At 33.1% G+C, this 20750-nt stretch overlaps 1 protein-coding gene across 3 annotated transcripts in view; it reads left to right on the top strand.

Annotated features, from left to right (window-relative positions):
* LOC127708659 (small G protein signaling modulator 3 homolog) overlaps positions 1-20750 on the top strand; it is a 60685-nt gene that overhangs the window by 10723 nt on the left and 29212 nt on the right. For all 3 annotated transcript variants that reach the window (XM_052213740.1, XM_052213739.1, XM_052213741.1), the window contains exons 5-13: positions 5072-5266; positions 6254-6388; positions 7205-7321; positions 11106-11184; positions 11948-12093; positions 13353-13448; positions 15188-15316; positions 16985-17173; positions 19880-20035. In XM_052213740.1, the coding sequence (XP_052069700.1) occupies positions 5072-5266; positions 6254-6388; positions 7205-7321; positions 11106-11184; positions 11948-12093; positions 13353-13448; positions 15188-15316; positions 16985-17173; positions 19880-20035 (1242 nt within the window). The remainder of the gene's footprint in view (positions 1-5071; positions 5267-6253; positions 6389-7204; positions 7322-11105; positions 11185-11947; positions 12094-13352; positions 13449-15187; positions 15317-16984; positions 17174-19879; positions 20036-20750) is intronic.

Raw genomic sequence — 20750 nt, 5'->3', positions numbered from 1 at the left:
TAAAAGGCCCAGAAATGACAATGTAAAACAATTCAAACAAGAAAACTAACGGCCTATTTTATGTAAAAAAATGAACAAATATAACAAATATGCAACACATAAACAAACGACAACCTCTGAATTACACTTTTATAGGCTCCTGACTTGGGACAGGCACATACATGTACAAACAGAATGTGGCGGGCTTAAACATGTTAGCGGGATCCCAACCCTCCCCTAACCTGGGACAGTGGTGTAACAGTACAATATAAGAAAGAACTATAAAAATCAGTTGAAAGAGGCTAAACTCATCAGATGGATAAATACAAATACAAGTGGACGTGGTCGGGTAGTTGTACATCCAAACAACAAAAAGACACCAAGTACAAATCTGAGAGTACTCGCAGTTACTGACAGCTAGTTCAAAGCCACTAACAACTGATAAAAAAATCTTGCATCTAAGACTAAATAATCAATCCGTAAGCTCCCTTTAGAATTTTATAAATTTTAGATTTTACATTTCTGAGTTATGGGGTTTTATTCATTAAAAAAGGGGGGATTTTCCAGTCTTTGGACAACAACTCAAAAATGCTTTAAGCAGTTCACATGAAACCGTGGTGAATTATTTATAGCTATTGATGTAATCTCCCTATTGATTTTCATCAATTTCAAATATGACATTGAGAAGAAATTGAACTTTATTTGTTTATAGTCTGGCAACAGATTTATTAAGTATTGCACAACAGCACAGTGTATTGCACAACAGCAAGAAATCTTTAATTGAATATAAATTCAATTCATATAACCGATTTCAAGTTCATTGACTACATTTATTCAGAAACTATAATATGTCAAATATTTAATTACAATCCAAATTCAGACCTGTATCAAGCTTGAATATTGTGTCCATTTTTGCCCCAGCTGTTCAGGGTAGTACCTCTGCGGGTGTATCCAGCTCTGCTCAGCGAATCAGTTTATTTCTTAATTAAGAACTCCTTTTTATACGACCGCAAAAAAATTTTTGTGGTCGTATATTGGTATGACGTTGGCGTCGTCGTTGTCGTCCGAAGACACATTAGTTTTCGCACTCTAACTTTAGTTTAAGTGAATGGATCTCAATGAAATTTTAAAATAAGGTTCAATACCACAAAAGGAAAGTGGGGATTGATTTTGGGGGTTATGGTACCAACAGTTAAGGAATTAGGGGCCAAAAATAAGCATTTTTGTAACTTCCAGACATAACTTGTGTGTAAGTGTATGGATCTCTCTGACATTGTACCACAAGGTTCCATATCACAAAGGGAATGCTGGGATTGATTTTTGGGGGTAATTGCCTCCAAATATTAGGAATTAGGGGCCAAAAAGGGGCAAAAAACAAGCATTTTTCTAGTTTCATGACAATAACTTGTGTGCAAGTCTATGGATCTCTCTGACATTGTATCACAAGGTTCCATATCACAAAGGGAATGCTGGGATTGAATTTGGGGGTAATTGCCTCCAAATTTTAGGAATTAGGGGCCAAAAAGGGGCACAAAACAAGCATTTTTCTAGTTTCATGGCAATAACTTGTGTGTAAGTGTATGGATCTTTATGAAATTGTACTACAAGGTTCCATATCACAAAGGGAAAGCTGGAATTGAGTTTGGGGGTAATTGCCCAAAAAGTTTAGGAATAAGGGGCCAAAAATGAGCATTTTTCTAGTTTCCAGACAATAACTTGTGTTCAAGTGTATGGATCTCTCTGAAATTGTACTGCAAGGTACCATACCACAATGGGAATGCTGAGATTGATTTTGGGGGTAATTGCCTCCAAATTTTAGGAATTAGGGGCCAAAAAGGGGCAAAAAACAAGCATTTTTCTAGTTTCATGACAATAACTTGTGTGTAAGTCTATGGATCTCTCTGACATTGTATCACATGGTTCCATATCACGAAGGGAATGCTGGGATTGATTTTGGGGGTAATTGCCTCCAAATTTTAGGAATTAGGGGCCAAAAAGGGGCAAAAAACAAGCATTTTTCTAGTTTCATGGCAATAACTTGTGTGTAAGTGTATGGATCTTTATCAAATTGTACTACAAGGTTCCATATCACAAAGGGAAAGCTGGGTTTGAGTTTGGGGGTAATTGCCCTAAACGTTTAGGAATTTGGGACCAAAAAGGGGCCAAAAAACAAGCATTTTTCTAGTTTCCAGACAATAACTTGTGTTCAAGTGTATGGATCTCTCTGAAATTGTACTGCAAGATACCATACCACAAAGGGAAGGCTGGGATTGAGTTTTGGGGTAATGAATCATAAGGGGGTTCAAAAAATTTGGGGGGGGGATTCTTTTTCCTTTTTTTTCTTTAAAATTTTCCATTTTAAATTGGTTATTTCTGATTTATATATAAAAGCAAATAATAATGATATGGTTTGAATAGGTAAATTAAATTTTTTTAAGTATCTTAGACCACTTTCATTCTGTGTCAGAAACCTATGCTGTGTCAAATATTTAATTACAATCCAAATTCAGTGCTGAATCAAGCTTGAATGTTGTGTTCATACTTGCCCCAACTGTTCAGGGTTCGACCTCTGCGGTCGTATCAAGCTGCGCCCCAGCGGAGCATTTTATTTCATTCATAAATTACTTTATGCTTGGAAATATAATTTTGCTTGGAGTTGAAAGAGTTGACATGTTGCAATGTACATTTACTCTACATAGTTCTATGGTACCAAATCAAAAGTTTATATAAAGAAAGAAGTCAAAGGTTTCCCATCATAGTTTAGTTACATACATTTTTTTTGTACCTGAGGTCGTTGAATATAGATCATTATATAAATAAGGAGATGTTTTATGATTGCCAATGAAAAAACTAAGGATTTTCTTATCCAAGGAATAGATTACCTTAGCCGTATTTGGCACAACTTTTTGTAATTTTGGGTCCTCAATGCTCTTCAACTTTGTACTTGTTTGGCTTTGTTACTATTTTGATCTGAACGTCACTGATGAGTCTTATGTAGACGAAACACACGTCTGGCGTATTAAATTATAATCCTGGTACCTTTGATAACTAATTTGACTATAAACATAGATAAAAAAGGTACAAACTGGACATAATGCACTAGTTCATAAACAAGTGAGAACAATCGCCTTCATATAGTGCTCAGAATATGACATTCATAAAACTTATTCAATATCATTAGAGAACTCTAAATCTTAAATACTGAAAGCCACCTGTACTATGCAAGATAATGATATAACTGGACTTAAAATACACACAACCTGTAATTAACTGCCTTTACAGCGCTTTCGTGCTTTGATTTTTAATCAAGTGATACCCTTTGTGGTATGGAAACTTGTGGTATAATTTCAGAGAGATTCATACACCGTTCCACAAGTTATTGTCTGGAAACTAGAAAAATGCTTATTTGGGCCCTTTTTTGGCCCCTTATTCCTAAACTGTTAGAACCATAACCCAACCTTCCTTTTGTGGTTATAAACCTATATTTCATTTGTTATTATACCACAAGTTTCCATACCACAAAGGGTAACACGTCGTCGTCTTCGTCCGAAGACATTTGGTTTCCAGACAATAACTTGAGTATATGTAAGTAGAAATCTATGAAATTTAAACACAAGGTTTATAAGGTTTTTATACGACCGCAAAAAAATTTTTGTGGTCGTATATTGGTATGATGTTGGCGTCGTCGTCGTCGTCGTCGTCGTCCGAAGACACATTGGTTTTCGCACTCTAACTTTAGTTTAAGTGAATGGATCTCTATGAAATTTTACCACAAGGTTCAATACCACAAAAGAAAAGCATTTTATTGTGTTTTGGTCTGTTTTTCTAATACTGTATGCAACAGGTCAACTATATTTGGTGTGTGAATATTTTATGATGTACATGTCAGTCTGGCAGGTTTTATTTGACCTTGACCTCATTTTCACGGTTCATTGCTCAATGTTAAGTTTTTGTGTTATGGTTTGTTTTTCTCATACTGCATGCAGTAGGTCAACTATATTTGGTGTATGGAAATATTTTACTATGTGCATGTCAGTCTGGCAGGTTTTATTTGACCTTGACCTCATTTTCACAGTTCATTGCTCAATGTTAAGTTTTTGTGTTTTTGTCTGTTTTTCTAATACTGTGTGCAGTAGGTCAACTATATTTGGTTTATGGAAATATTTTACGATGTACATGTCAGTCTGGCAGGTTTTATTTGACCTTGACCTCATTTTCAAGGTTCATTGCTCAATGTTAAGTTTTTGTGTTTTTGTCTGTTTTTCTAATACTGTATGCAAAGGGTCAACTATATTTGGTGTATGGAAATATTTTATGATGTACATGTCAGCCTGGCAGGTTATATTTGACCTTGACCTCATTTCCATGGTTCATTGCTTATGTTAAGTTTTTGTGTTATGGTCTGTCTTTCTTAATCTTTAAGCAATAGGTCAACTATATTTGGTGTATGGAATGATTGTAAGGTGTATATGTGTGTCTGGCAGGTATCATCTGACCTTCACCTCATTTTCATGGTTGATTGGTTAATGTTCAGTTTTCCTGGTTAACATGGTTTCTTAGATACTTTAAGCAATAGGTCAACTATATCTGATGCATGGAATGATTTTAAGGTGTACATGTCCGTCTGGCAGGGTTCATCTGACCTTGACTTCATTTTCATGGTTCATTGGTCAGTATAGAATTTCCATAGTTTGGTCTGTTTCTTTTATACTGTAAGCAATAGCTATATATATAGGTCATCTATATTCTGTGTATGGAATGATTGTATTAAAGGTGTACAAGTCTCTGGCTTGGTTTATCTGACCTTGACCTCATTTTCTTGGATCATAAATGTTAATGTGATACTTGTAGTAAAACTTTATATGTAGATATATCATCATAAAATCAATGGTCAGTATGGTAGGCGAGACATTTAAGCGTGTGCACTGAAAATTGACCATAACGTTGTACAAAGGTAGATTTTTTATTGGCACCGGAAAACTGTTTGTGTGAAATGTGAATACTATTTAATTATTATGAAGTTATCCCAACTGAATTATCAAGTAAATACTAAATTTCTGTATTAGTCAGTGTTGTTTGTTTTTCTACTTAGGTTGAATCAAGATTACCAAGATCAGATAAGCTGAAGAGCATGGTTAGGTTGGGTATTCCCCACTCATTACGACCACAGATTTGGATGAGACTTTCTGGAGCTCAGGAGAAGAAAGAAAAATCTGATCTTTCATATAAAGATATTGTCAAAGCTAGTTCTAATGACCATCTGATGACATCAAAACAAATTGAAAAGGTATGAAAAAAATATCAAAGCTTGCCTTTATTAACTGCAAACATGCTTAAATACAGTATTTTTTGTTATTGTTTTGTATTTCCCTGCTTTCATAGAGTTAAGTGCTTTTTTCTGTACTGATATAGAAATGAAAATTATTATTGCCAATGAGACAACTCTCCACCAGAAACCAGAAGTTAACTATAGATGTACGGCCTCCAACAATGAGCAAAACCCATACCGCATAGTAAGCTATAAAATGACAAACATGTAAAACTATTCAAACAATAAAACTTAAAACTGATGTTTATTATACATTATTTTATGTACATTAGGTTGTTCAACTGGTTTAGATTGAGAGGGGGAGGTCGAGATCTAAAAAAAAAAATTTGTTGAAACCCTCCACACGTTTATTAGCATTCTCTCAAGTCAGAAACCTAATTGGTTCTGTAGAAAATAGTCTTTATTGTATGTTTATAATTGGCAAATATATATGTTTTTCTTTGTTTAACATGTACATGTTATATGTCATAAATCATATTCAGTATCATTACTCATTGATACTTGACAACTGACATGTCAAGCACACCATTATACCTGATTGCTTTCTTTTTTACCACCTAAACTCGGTTCTAGCCTTTAATTTTCTTTCTATTTCTTAATTCTGTATTCTGTTATTGTTGGTGGCCTTTGTCATTTCTTCTATCTTTACTGCTTGGTTTTCCTGTTTCTTAGTTTTAAAGTTAAATTCTGATTTTTTTGTTTAAAGAGTTTTATAATGATTTTAAAATTTAGTTGTTCAGATATAAATAGCATTTGTAATGGTATATTAACAGAATAGATTTAAGGTATAAACAGAATCTTTATATATTGCCATATTAGGAAAATACACAGCAACATCAGATCATCAATGAATGGTTGTATTTAAATATAATTTATTTTTTTTGTCATTTAGGGATTTTGATAATCTCTGTGAAATGAATGATAAATGTTACATTTGATTTTCAGGACTTGTTGAGAACAATGCCCAGTAATGCCTGTTTCTGTAACATACATGGTACAGGGATACCTAGGTTAAGAAGAGTGTTACGTGGACTGGCATGGTTATACCCAGACATTGGATACTGTCAAGGGACTGGAGTGGTAAGTTGTTATCCCCCTGTTCAAATGGAGGGGATTTACTGGGTTTTTTTCATGCCTGTGACAAAAAACGCAGAAAGCGAGACATAAGGATTGCCTTTCCGACGACAGCGATGACGGCGTCAACAATTGTTAAGTTTTCTGCTTAAGTTAGTTTGATAGGAACTACCTGTGATAGATCATTGATATTTTGTATGAAGATGCATTACTATCAGTACATATCAGTTTGACGATAATTTTGAGGCCCTGCCCCTAGGCCATGGTCCAGTGACTTTGATTTTCAATGTTAAGTTTTCTGCTTAAGTTAGTTTGATAGGAAGTACTTGTGATAGATCAATGACATTTTGTATGAAGTTGCATTTCTATCAGTGCATATCAGTTTGACGACTATTTTAAGGCCCTGGCCCCTAGGTCATGGTCTAGTGACTTTCAATCAATTAACAATTTTCAATGTTAAGTTTTATGATTAAGTTAGCGTGATAGGAATTACAATAGACAATATTTTCTATAAAGTTACATTGCTGGGTGTTCATCTCAGTTTGTCAACCATTTAGAGGCCCTACCCACGAGTTGGTCCAGCAACTTTTTCTGGGAAATTAATTTTGAAAAATTTTCTGTGTGACATAACTATTTTATGAGAACGTCTGAAATTTCAAGGAGCAGTTGTCAAATAGAAATTATATGAATTGCAACATTTACTGATGATAATAACCACACAACAAGTTAAAATGAAAAATGATAGAATTTCCTTTCCTAAAAATCAGTGAACCAAGATCTAATGAAATAACTCTACATTTACCAATATCATTTGTTTTGTAGATTGCTGCCTCTCTGTTATTATTTATGGAAGAAGAGGATGCATTTTGGATGATGTGTTCAATCATAGAAGATTTGTTACCTGCATCATATTATTCACATACCTTGATTGGTATACAGGTATGTATGGCCTATGGGTTTATAGAGGTGTTCTGTCATAGCGGACATGTTACCTGCATTATACGTCCCACTTTTTATACGACCGCAAAAAAATTTTGAGGTCTTAATTGGTATGACGTTGGCGTCGTCGTCGTCGTCCGAATACACAATGGTTTTCGCACTCTAACTTTAGTTTAAGTGAATGGATCTCTATGAAATTTTACCATAAGGTTCAATACCACAATAGGAAGGTGGGGATTGATTTTGGGGGTTATGGTACCAACAGTTAAGGAATTAGGGGCCAAAAAGGGGCCGAAAATAAGCATTTTTGTAACTTCCAGACATAACTTGTGTGTTAGCATATGGATCTCTTTAACATTGTACCACAAGATTCCATATCACAAAGGGTCAATGCTGGGGTTGATTTTGGGGTTAATTGCCTCAAAATTTTAGGAATAAGGGGCCAAAAGGGGGCAAAAAACAAGCATTTTTCTAGTTTCATGACAATAACTTGTGTGTAAGTGTATGGATCTTTCTGAAATTTTACTACAAGGTTCCATTTCACAAAGGGAAAGCTGGAATTGAGTGTTGTGGTAATTGCCCAAAACGTTTAGTAATAAGGGGCCTAAAAAGGGGTTTAAAATAAGCATTTTTTAGTTTCTAGACAATAACTTGTGTTCAAGTGTATGGATCTCTCTAAAATTGTATTACAAGGTACCATACCACAAAGGCAAGGCTGTTATTGAGCTTGGTTTTGGGGGAAAGGGGGGTGGGAGTGATGAATCATAAGGGGGGCGGGGGTCAAAAAAGGGGTAATTTTTTTTTTTCCTTTTTTTTTTGTTTAAAATATACATTTTAAGTTAGTTATTTTTTATCACGAAGAGAAAGTAGGAATTGAGTTTTGGGGTTAATTGCTCAAACATTTATGAATAAGGGGCCAAATATTTTTTTAGTTTGCAACAAAAACTTGTGTTCAAGTGTATGGATCTCTGTGAAATTGTATTGCAATGTACCATACCACAAATTGAAGGTTGTGATTGAGGTGGGGGATGATGAATCAAAAGGGGGTTGAAAAAATGGGGGGGGGGGGTGGGGGGTGGTTATGGCTCTAATGTTTAAGGAATAAGGGGAAAAAAGGTTAAAAAACAAGGGTTTCCATTTTAATAGACAAATAATTGAGTAAAGAACATTATTTAAAAGCAGTGTAAGGTTGGTAATTCAAACTCATTTAAATATCTCATCTACACTGCTTTTAAATTATGTAAATTGGAAATTTGCCAATAACTTTATTGTTAATAAATGCATTGGAAATTTGCCAACAATTTTAGTGTAATAAACTTCATTGGAAATTTGCCAATATAAAATTTTGCTGATGAAGGTTTTTTGTTTACCTTTAGCCTTGACTATGAAGTCATTTTCTATTTTTATAGCCTTATGATGTAGTTGAATTATTTAATACTTTTATGATGTGTTTAAATGGGGTTTTATCATGTTTATGGTTGCAAATTTATTGTTTTAGTATAATAAACTCCATTTAAAATTTGCCAATAAAAAAAATTTTTGTTTATTTTTAGCTATGATTATGATGTCATTTTCTATTTTACTTTTATGGTTGCAAAGAAATTTTTATTTTTAGATATTACTGTTAAATGATGCTGATTAAGGTTTTTGCTATGTTTAGCCATGACTATGATGTCATTTTCTATTTTAATATCTGTTATGATGTATTTAAATGGGCTTTTATGGTTACAAAGGAATTTTATTTTTAGATATTACTATAAAATGTTGCTGATGCTGATTAAGGATTTTGTTTATTTTTAGCCATGACTATGATGTCATTTTCTATTTTAATACCTTTATGATGTAATTTCCATTTTTAGATATTACTGTTAAATGATGCTGATTAAGGGTTTTTTGCTATGTTTAGCCATGACTATGATGTCATTTTCTATTTTAATATCTTTATGATGTATTTAAATGGGCTTTTATGGTTACAAAGGAATTTTATTTTTAGATATTACTTTAAATGTTGCTGATTAAGGATTTTTGTTTATTTTTAGCCTTGACTATGATGTCACTTTCTATTTTAATACCTTTATGATGTATTTAAATGGGCTCCCATGTATTTAGATTTTTGATTATTTATACATGTTACCAAATTGGTCCACATTGAACAAAAACGGTCCAAATTTCAACTTTATTACATTACATCAAACATTGAATTCTACATATTCTTTGATATATTGAAATTAACAAACAATTTAGTTTATGGATATTCCACCATAATAGGTAAATTAAATTTTTTCCAGTTCTTACACCACATTCATCCTGTGTCAGAAACCTATGCTGTATCAAATATTTAATGACAATCCAAAGTCATAGCTGTATCAAGCTTGAATTTTGTGTCCATACTTGCCCCAACTGTTCAGGGTTCGACCTCTGCGGTCGTATCAAGCTGCGCCCCAGCGAAGCATTTTATTTATTGTTGTACAGATGTAAAAAGATGTATAGAGATGTTTTATCGTAGAGCACTTAACTCAGAATGATGATAGGGATTAATTTTTAAGAACATGTTTTTTATGAATTTGAAGTGCTATAATAATGTCTGCAGCACATTCAGCACATGTATCTATATTTTGATGAATTATCATACCTATAGCTTAACTTTGAAATGATAAATTTTAGTCCCACTCCAGTTACACTAAAAATCTAATCTTGGAATTGTACCTATCTGTGGTACATTTTTGTCCTCAAAATACATGTATGTAAGGCACTAGACATGTGTTTATGTAAATATACATACCTACACCAGCTGTTAACATATAAGTCCTCTAGCTTCCAATCCATGAAAAGCTGGAAAATTACTGTCAACCACCAGGAAACCATATTGCAAGTGTATATCAAAAACTTAAAAATAGAATATAAAGTATTTATCCCCGGCTTAGTATATTTCTAGGATTTTGATTGGTTAACGCACGTCGTTACAAAACCCATAGCCCCTGGGTGTTGCTAACCCATATACCCGGACGTTGCTACCCATTACAACGGGGAACATCACGCGCGTTTTCCTTAGTTGCATGGTTGTTCCTTGTGAAATATCGAATTCTGTAGATTATCCATGATGTCTGAAATTAAATATTTAATCAACTAACAATTTTATCTTATTATGTCGATCATTTGCACTCATTTTAGTAAATGCATCACTTGGCTGCCACATTGTCAATGAATGGGACTACTGACCTAGCTATGCAAATGACCCACGTTGACGTCACACCGTCTATGATGTAACTCTCACAACATTGAGCGCCAAATTGGACCCATTCCCGTTTCTCTGTCTCTGGATTAAAAACGTCTTGTATTTGACTACCTGTAGGGTTCTACCAAAGGTAGTACCCTACACCCTGTTAAAAATATGTCAAATTCCCAAATTTCAATAAAAGATTTTTAAAAAATGAAAAAAACGTTGCTTTCACGTTACATTTTGTGGTTGAATTTCTCTAAAAATCGCAAGATTTGGACTAAGACCGGGGATAAATTCGTTATCTACGTTCATATCGCCTCAGGGTGTACTTGGATACTTCAGGGTGTTAAAATATCCATATCTACGGATATGAACGTAGATAACTTATAATAGCCATTTTAATGGAGTGTTACAGAACCCAAATATGACATCTTACCCTAACAGATTGCATTTTCCTCTAAATGAATCTGAAATCATAAGTTTCTCTCTCTTGCTAAATTAAATAAGTACTATGGCCAAGAGCTGACCATTGATTGCTAACTATACTTAATTAATTTTTTTCAGGCTGATCAGAAAGTTTTGAGGCAGATACTTATTAACTACTTACCAGATTTAGATTTAGTCCTCAAAGAACATGACATCGGTAAATTAAATATTATCAACAACTGTACAGGATTTAATAAGACTCCATGCTATTTTTGAATTATTGGTTAGACCACTGATCATAATAGATCTATATTGTGTCTTACAGAACTAATCAAATCTTTCTGAATACCTTATCTTACATTTGTTTTTATTGTCCATTTCTAGTTATTTACATGCTTCAGAAATTATGTATTTTCTACTATCTATGCAATTGTACATTTTTTTTAAAAGATTTGGAATACTATGTGTGCATTGTGCATGCAGTAGATACAGTCAAACTTTGACAAGTCTTAGAGACCTACCATAATTTTTCAACATATTAGATGCTTGAGTCAGTGACACACCATAAGCATACTATTCTGATTGTTATAACTAATTTGGACTCAAATTTAAATATATACTGATTTGAATATTTGACAGTACTTCAAACTTTAATTATTTTTTTAAATTTCCTTATTTTCTTTTACTTTGAGGTTCAAAACATTTGTGAATTAAATATGTTCATATTTCGATGAGGCACTTATAAAATATACTCAAGTTAATCAAAATTTCAATAAATCAATTAAGTTTGACACATCAGAGTAAAAAATGTATTGAATAAATGAGGAATTTTATCAGGACTGACTAAATACCTTGACTTTACTGAGTTATTGACACAACCAAGTTCAACTTTAATAGGTTAAGGTTTGACTGTGTTTATGAAAATAACAGTTGCTTGCAGTGTATGATGATTGCATACTAACCAGCATGTTACATTTCAGAGTTATCATTAATCAGTTTGCATTGGTTTCTAACCCTGTTTGCCAGTGTGGTACATATGAAAGTTTTACTCAGGATCTGGGATCTGTTCTTTAATGAAGGATCTACAATTATCTTTCAAATGACAATGGGCATGTTGAAAATGAAGGTAATAATAGAATGTAAGAATAAAATATCCCTCAGTGGTCTCCTAGTGACTTTTTGCAACCAAGTTCAGATGGTTGTGGGATCAAATACCAGCAAGGTGAAACCAAGTCTTTAAAATTGGTATTTGCTTCATCTCTGCCAAATACATCACACTTGGGAGTAAAAGCAAAGACTTGTTATAATAATACCTCAGAGTAGGGTGTGACTTACCTTGTGAGCTAGTACATTTGAAATATGATGAATGGATGGATGGATGGCAAATTAAATGTATTTATGATGAGAACATATTAATGGGATATGAATATGAACCCTACTTTGTACTAGACTGACACGCTGAGCTGGATTTTCAATGTGCAAGTTCACAAGATAACAGTCCGTAGGAAGACATGTTTCTCTTACCGTAACAAATTATTCTGACTCTTGAGCTGACCAGTCTTTGCTCTTACTCCTTAATGCCACATGCTTAGTAGAGAAGCAGCAAATATCAATTTTAAAGTGTTTGGCTTGACCTTGTTGAGGTTTGAACCTACGACAAATGCACTTGAGGTGAGCACATGACCACCGAGGCAGGTCATTTAAAATATGATTTGGTGTGTTGGTTTAGTACAAAGCAGTGCACATTCATATGATATTAATGTTAATGTCCTGAACTTGCCTGTGAAATTTTTCCACTGGATAACAAGAAGACATTTACCAATTAATCCCTTGACAATAAATCAGTTAACAGAATGCATAATATCCCAAAAGTGATCAGTAAACAACATGTATAATATCCCCACAGTGGGTCAGTTAACATTTCTAATACCTTAAAGTTGATTCAGTAAACAACATGAATAATATCCCCACAGTGAATCAGTAAACATCATGTATAATATCCCAACGTGGACCAGTTAACATATTTAATATCCCATAGTTGAATCAGTAAACAACATGAATAATATTCCCACAGTGAATCAATAAACATCATATATAATATATCCACAGTGAATCAGTAAACATCATGTATAATATCTCCTCTTTGGGTCAGTTAACATGTGTAATATTCCAAAGTTGAATCAGTAAACAATGATTATTTAAATATCCCCACAATGAATCAGTTAGCAACATGTATTATATTGCTAACAGTGAATGAGTACAGGTAATCCTCATGTATGATGTAACTATAGTGAATCAGTTATCATGACTGACTTCTGAAAAGTTTAGACCAACTGTTACAAGTTAATTACATGTTTACCTAATGATTGTTTTTTTTCTGTTCAGGAGACAGAATTGAAGTCATTAGATAACTCGGCTCAGATATTTAATTCTCTGTCAGATGTTCCAGGAGATGTCCAAGATGTGGATGAACTAATAGAGGTATGTTGACCAAAATATTAATTTATAATGTAGAAGGTCATTGTGAGTTTTATCAATTACCCACTTGTGATATTTTTTGTTTTTTTGCCATTTGCGTTGCTGGTTTTTCTTCAGCTTATGATATTTAGTCTGCTATTGACGAATAGTCCGCTACCGACGAAGTCGAAGGGGACTCTTAAGTTTGCACTCAGTCCGTCTGTCTGTCCATCCGTCAGTCTGGCAAATCAGTTTTCCACACTTTTTTTCTTCATGCTTGAAGATATTGATTAGATATTTGATATGTTGTTTTATCATGACTAGTTACAGATCATGTTCGAATTTTGTTCTGGTCTGATGATTTTGTGCAGAGTTATGGTCCTTGGACTTAGAAAATTCACTTAAATAATCAGTTTTCCACACTTTTTTTCGTCATGCTTGAAGATATTGACTTGATATTTGTTATATAGTTTTAACTATGACAAGTTATAGATCAAGTTAGCATTTTGTTCCAGTACTCCAGTACAATGTATTTTTAACCGGTAGTGGACTATGTATTGCTGTATTGCCATGCAATACTCTCAAAATGCTTGTTTATTATCCCTTTGGTCTTCTGCCTCTCTTTTATCAAGAGTTGCTAAAAATCCAAAATTGATCAAGATAAAACTTGAAAAAAATATGTAAAATCATATATCTATGTCACTTCAATTTTTATACGACCGCAAAAAAAATTTTGGGATTGTATAATGGTATGATGTCGTCATCGTCCGAAGACACATTGGTTTCCGGGCAATAACTTTAGTTTAAGTGAATGGATCTCTATGAAATTTTTTAAGGAAGGTTCAATACCACAAAAGGAAGGTTGGGATTGATTTTTGGAATGATGGTCCCAACCATTTAGGAAGTAGGGGCCAAAAGGGGCCCAAAACAAGCATTTTTCTAGTTTCAGGATAATAACTTGTGTATAAGTATTTCGATTGCTATGAAATTGTACCACAATGTTTAATACCACAAGTAGAAGGTTGGGATTCATTTTAGGGGTTATGGGGCCAACAGTTTGCCAAAAAGGGGCCAAAAACAAGCATTTTTCTAGTTTCCAGACAATAACTTGTGTGTAAGTGTATGGATCTCTCTGACATTGTACCACAAGGTTCCATATAACAAAAGGAAGGCTGTGATTGAGTTTGGGGTTAATTGCCCCAAACATGTAGGAATTAGGGGCCAAAAAAGGGCCAAAAACAAGCATTTTTCTAGTTTCCAGACAATAACTTGTGTTTAAGTGTGTGGATCTCTCTGAAATTGTACTACAATGTTCCATACTACAAAGGAAAGGTTAGGATTGAGTTTTGGAGTTATTGCTCCAAGGGGGGTTTCAAAAAGTTGGGGGGGAAGGGATTTTTTTTTTTCCAATTTTTTTAAGGGATTCATATTTTTTTCTTCAAAATTTTTCAAATTTCAAATTTTTGAAAAGTTTCAAGTAGAAATCTTCAATTGCACAGTATTGCGCAATAGATTTGTAAGATCTTGGACCACATTTATTTTGTGTAAGAAACCTATATTATGTCAAAAATTTGATCACAATCCAAATTCAGACAGTATCAAGCTTGAATATTGTGTCAAAATTTGCACAAACTGTTCAGGGTTCCACCTCTGCGGTCGTATCAGGTTGGCTCAGCGAAGCATTTTAATAACCTGTACTTTTACGATTTAATTTGTATTATTCATGTGTGTAAGAAATATTTCAATTGATTGTAATTTTCCAGATTGCCTTTAGAATCAGTGGATCTTTGACAGATGTTGTGATAGAATCTCATAGAAGAAAACATTTAGCTTACTTAATGGCTGACCAAGGTGCTATTGTTAGCCCCCAATCAAATAATTTACCAAAACAGGTAAGATTTTCTTTAGATTTTGATTGAAATTTAGCTATATATATAGTCACTTATTAAAAAATGATAAACATTCTCTTTCTGTCGCATGGTATTTTAGATTTTTTGTTCGTATATATAAGGTTGTGTTAGACGTAGATGAGTTAATTGTATAGAATTTACCAGAATTCATATCAAGATATAAACTAATCAAAATGTATAACTAAACAACATATAGTAAATAGATATAAACCCCTGCCATTTCATAGAATGGTATTGTTTCATGAGAGCTGAATGGTTAGGGTGTTGTTTCCTACAAATGTTTTAGACTATAATTATTTTGCTAGATTTTAACAAAGACTAGCATATAAAATGTCTCTCCAATAGTTGATTTGAGAAATCCAATACCAGAATGTACTTCTGTGAATAGCTGTCATATTTCTTGTTGCTTGATCTCTTATATGGCATATGTTTGAGATGTGGCAGACAATTGGATATCTAAAATATTTGGAGAGATATGGTAAAATGAGCTTTTATCAAATTGCATTTTGTAATTGATCTTTATTGTATACCTATAAATAGATCCTTACTATTTACAGGCTGAATTATTTGTCTGTTTTCAAAACTGTCAGACAGTAAGTGGCAGAGTCCATAGGATTTTTCCTGACCCTCTAACCTGCAGTATTTTTTTGCAGTCTACCTAATCATTATTCTTTGAATAATTTGTTGGCAGGTGCCTTATAAAGAGGGTTTTTATAATCCCAGCTTGCAATTTTGTCTGTTGAACCAGTAATATACATAACCAGTAATGGATATAGTGTGGAACAATTTCTATTTTTTTCTAAATTTCAGTAAAGTAAACATGTTTAATTATATTCTTATGTGATGAGATAGTTTTGTTAAAAAAATTAGTCTTATGTAAGTTTTGAAGAGAAATGAGTTACAAGGTTATAACCTTTTTAAAGGTACAAGACAGTTCAACATAGATGGTAACATTGATCTATATTCCATGATTTATTAACTTTGGTTGTATTTCACATTTTTTTGTCACACATTTCTCCACTACTACTTTAAAGAATAACTTCGTAATTCTTGAGCTGTTGAAAATTTATCAAATATCCCAGTTGATTGGATGAAGTTTTTAACTAGCAAAAAAGTAGTCTTTGTATGTCATTATATATAAAACATTGTCTGGGTTGCTGTCTCATTTAGACATATAGGGCCACATTTCCTTTAATTCATATTATATGAATAATCAGGAAAACTTATTGCAATCTTTATTTCATTTACACCTTGGTTAATATTTAGTGTTTTTATGCCCCCGCCATAGCGGAGGGGGCATTAAGTTTTACCCTTGTCCGTCTGTACGTACGTCCCAAAGTTGGTTTCTGTTCTCTAACTTTAGTTTGCCTCAACCAAATGTTATGAAACTTATACACAATGCTTATTACCACAAAACACAGATTAAGTTTGAATTTTGGTGGTGTCACTTTAACCGTTCTTCAGTTATGTCCCTTTATAACTGTATATAATAAGCAAACGGGGGCATCATCTGTGTCCCATGGACACATTCCCCATTTATTTAATGTTATAATACATTTCCTAAGGTTGAATTGAGGAAAGAAAATATTTGTCTACATTTGATATTTTATGAATAATATTGAAATGATATACTTTTTCTCATTTTTACAGCAATTGAATAAAAGGCATTTGCGAAGGTCCCGTTCGTTAGTGTCAATGTTACTTTGGGGGGATCAAGAAGATGACGATTTTGGAAAAGCCAAGAATATTAAGCAGACAGAGTTACTTGTAGATCTTAGAGAAGCTATACTGCAAATAGCAAGACACTTCCAGTCACTTGATCCCAAAAACAATAAAGTGGTAAGTTACCAAAGAGAAGCTATATAACAAATGGTGAGACTCTTCCAGTCACTAAGTCCTAAAAAACAATAATGTTGTATGATTCAAAAGATAAGCAAGATTATAAATATAAATAGCTTCCAGTTACTCAATCATAAAAACAAAGTGATGAGTGACCGAGCAGAAGCTATGTTTCAAATTTTTGGGCACATCAACTTTATACTCAATCCTAAAAACAATTCAATGGTAAGTTATTAAAAAAACAGCTGTATTTCAATGATAAGTTACCAAAGTTAAACCATTGTGGTGACGTCAGCCTATTCATTTATCGTGGATTCTTCTTCTAGAATCAACGCTTCCTAAATCTGCCGCTGAAATTGACTCACCAAATTATATACAATTGTTTCCTTTGTGTGCCTAATTTCATTAAGTTTGAATTGGCTAATTTACTGATTTCTGTTCACTAATGGAATTAATTTAAAAACTTACCTTTAATTTTTGTATGCCTTCACTGGGAGTCGAACCCTTCCTTAAAATCTGTTATGTGTGACTGACATCAACACATCGACGAAACCTCTCGGCTACCAATGGGTTACACTATAGATGTCTATTTTATATATTTAAATGAACATCTGATATACATCAGTTCATCGGACACACAGGGCTTGTACCTTTATATAGACACAATAGGCAGTCGTATAGTATGAGTTGGTAGCCGCGAGGTTAGCATGGTTAAAATCAATGAGTTAAAGATAGGGATTTGTCGGTTAGGTTCGAATCCCTGTATTCTCTCTTTTGTTCCAATTCTTAAGTTATCCTATTTTTTTTCTAATTTTGCATGTTATAGTGGATATTTTTGTAATAATAGCGAGTTTTACCGTTTTTTTTTAATTATTATTGGCTATTTCACATGTTTGAAACAAAAATGATTACATTCTATTTGTCAATTTTTGTTTTATAAATATAGTATGATTTCATCTGTTTTACTACATAATTTTACAAAGGTTTATTCGCAAATTCCTATGCGAGAAAATCGTGATGTGCCTACTAGAGTGCTAGAAAAATTTCTATAACATACTTATTATATATACTTTATATATGCTTTTTCGTCGGGTTGTTGTCTCTTTGACAGGTTCCTGGTTTCCATTTTCAATTTTATTAGAAATAATTTCGAATATGTCTTATTTTGTATAAACAGATAATATTCATATGCCTGGTAATATAAAGATCTTTAAAGGTAGAAGTGTTATATTTGTATTTTGTTAACCAATTAATTGTGATCTGAGATTTATCAATGCATCGTTGGACACGATGACATGGTTTTTATACCCCACGCAACGAGTTGCGGAGGGTATAATGTTTTTGACCCGTCAGTCCGTCCGTCCGTCAGTCCTGTTTCTTGTCATCGCAACTCCTCTCAAACCACCCAACAGAATTTCACGAAACCTTTTTAGATAATAAAGACATACTATGTAGTTGTGCATATCGACAGGAAATTGCGATTCAATTTTTTTTCTAGGAGTTACGCCCCTTTGAACTTATTTACTTTAATGTACTACTGCAACAGTTTGTCATCGCAACTCCTCTGAAACCACACAACAGAATTTCATGAAACCTTTTTAGATAATAAGGACATACTATGTAGTTGTGCATATCGACAGGAAATTGCGATTCAATTTTTTTTCTAGGAGTTACGCCCCTTTGAACTTATTTGCTTCAATGTACTACTGCAACAGTTTGTCATCGCAACTCCTTTGAAACCACACAACAGAATTTCATGAAACCTTTTTAGATAATAAGGACATACTATGTAGTTGTGCATATCGACAGGAAATTACGATTCAATTTTTTTTCTAGGAGTTATGCCCCTTTGAACTTATTTGCTTCAATGTACTACTGCAACAGTTTGTCATCGCAACTCCTCTGAAACCACACAACAGAATTTCATGAAACCTTTTTAGATAATAAGGACATACTATGTAGATGTGTATATCGACAGGAAATTACGATTCAATTTTTTTTCTAGGAGTTACGCCCCTTTGAACTTATTTGCATCAATGTACTTCTGCAACAGTTTGTCATCGCAACTCCTCTGAAACCACACAACAGAATTTCATGAAACTTTGTAGATAATAAGGACAATCTATGAAGAAGTGCATATTGACAGGATATTATGATTAAATTTTTTTTTCTTATACAATTTTTTTTTTCTGACACTTATTTTATTTCTCCAATGATAATGTGGGTACGTGGGGTATGTGAGCGCGCTCACTAAGGTTCTTTAATTTAAACTCATTTACAATACCTTCTAATTAAGAAAAGGCTTTAATTTTGAAAAGAAATTAACACAATAGTTTGAGTTATAGATACAATGGATAAGCGTAGATTCATGAAAAACAAACCATTCGCCCTCCGGGCTCATGGTTTCTTTTTCAAGAATCCACGCTTATCCATTGTATCTATATAACAGAGCCTATTATGAATTAATAGTTTCTTTTATATAGTCCATTTTAAGAATAATTAAATGCTATTCACAATATCCTAGATATTTCTAGTCACTCAATTCTGATAAAAGCTAGATATTTTGAAATTTATAAATTAGGAAAATAGTTATAATAGATGTGTCCAAGGCAAAATCAAAGTTCAAGAACGAACAAAATGCTTTTTGTATAATGATTAATTATATTAAGATCAATGACTTTAAATGAAATATTGTTATTTTGTTAGAATCTGATAGCTGACTATACAATGGAGAGTCATGCCAAGGATCTGGAGAATTATGTCAATGTGGCAAGAAACAAACGGAGAAGAGCTAAAGCATTGTTAGACTTTGAAAGACATGATGATGATGAGTTAGGATTTAGAAAGAATGATATAATTACAGTAAGATTTAAACAGTTGATAAAAATGAATATTTATTAATGTATCCTTATCATCAGCATATGCAAAAAAACAAAATATTTTACATGTATAATTATTAAAAAGTTTTTTAGAAAAAGCTTTGATAAACACGTAAAAACATTTCTACTTATGTTATCAGTATGATTACAAATATATTGTGAAGCAAACATATTGATAGCAGTTTAGAAATGTTCATTTTGCATTGGATAATAAAATGCTGCGCTGGGCCCAGCTTGATACGACCGCAGAGGTCGAACCCTGAACAGTTGGGGCAAGTATGGACACAACATTCAAGCTTGATACAGCACTGAATTTAGATTGTGATTAAATATTTGACACAGCATAGGTTTCTGACACAGAATGAATGTGGTCTAAGAACTTAAAATTTTTTAATTTACCTATTCAAACCATATCATTATTATTTGATTTTATATATAAATCGGAAATAACCAATTTAAAATGGAAAATTTTTGGCCTCAAATTCCTAAACGTTTAGGGCAATTACCCCCCAACTCAAACCCAGCTTTCCCTTTGTGATATGGAACCTTGCAGTACAATTTCAAAAAGATCCATACACTTACAAACAAGTTATTGTCCTGAAACTAGAAAAATGCTTGTTTTTTGCCCCTTTTTTGCCCCTAATTCTTAAAATTTTGAGGCAATTACCCCTGAAATCAATCCCAGCCTTCCCTTTGTG

This window comes from Mytilus californianus, unplaced genomic scaffold (genome assembly GCF_021869535.1).
Source record: "Mytilus californianus isolate M0D057914Y unplaced genomic scaffold, xbMytCali1.0.p SCAF_7, whole genome shotgun sequence".
In the NCBI taxonomy this organism is placed as follows: domain Eukaryota; kingdom Metazoa; phylum Mollusca; class Bivalvia; order Mytilida; family Mytilidae; genus Mytilus; species Mytilus californianus.
This window is presented reverse-complemented; position numbering and strand designations above follow the sequence as displayed.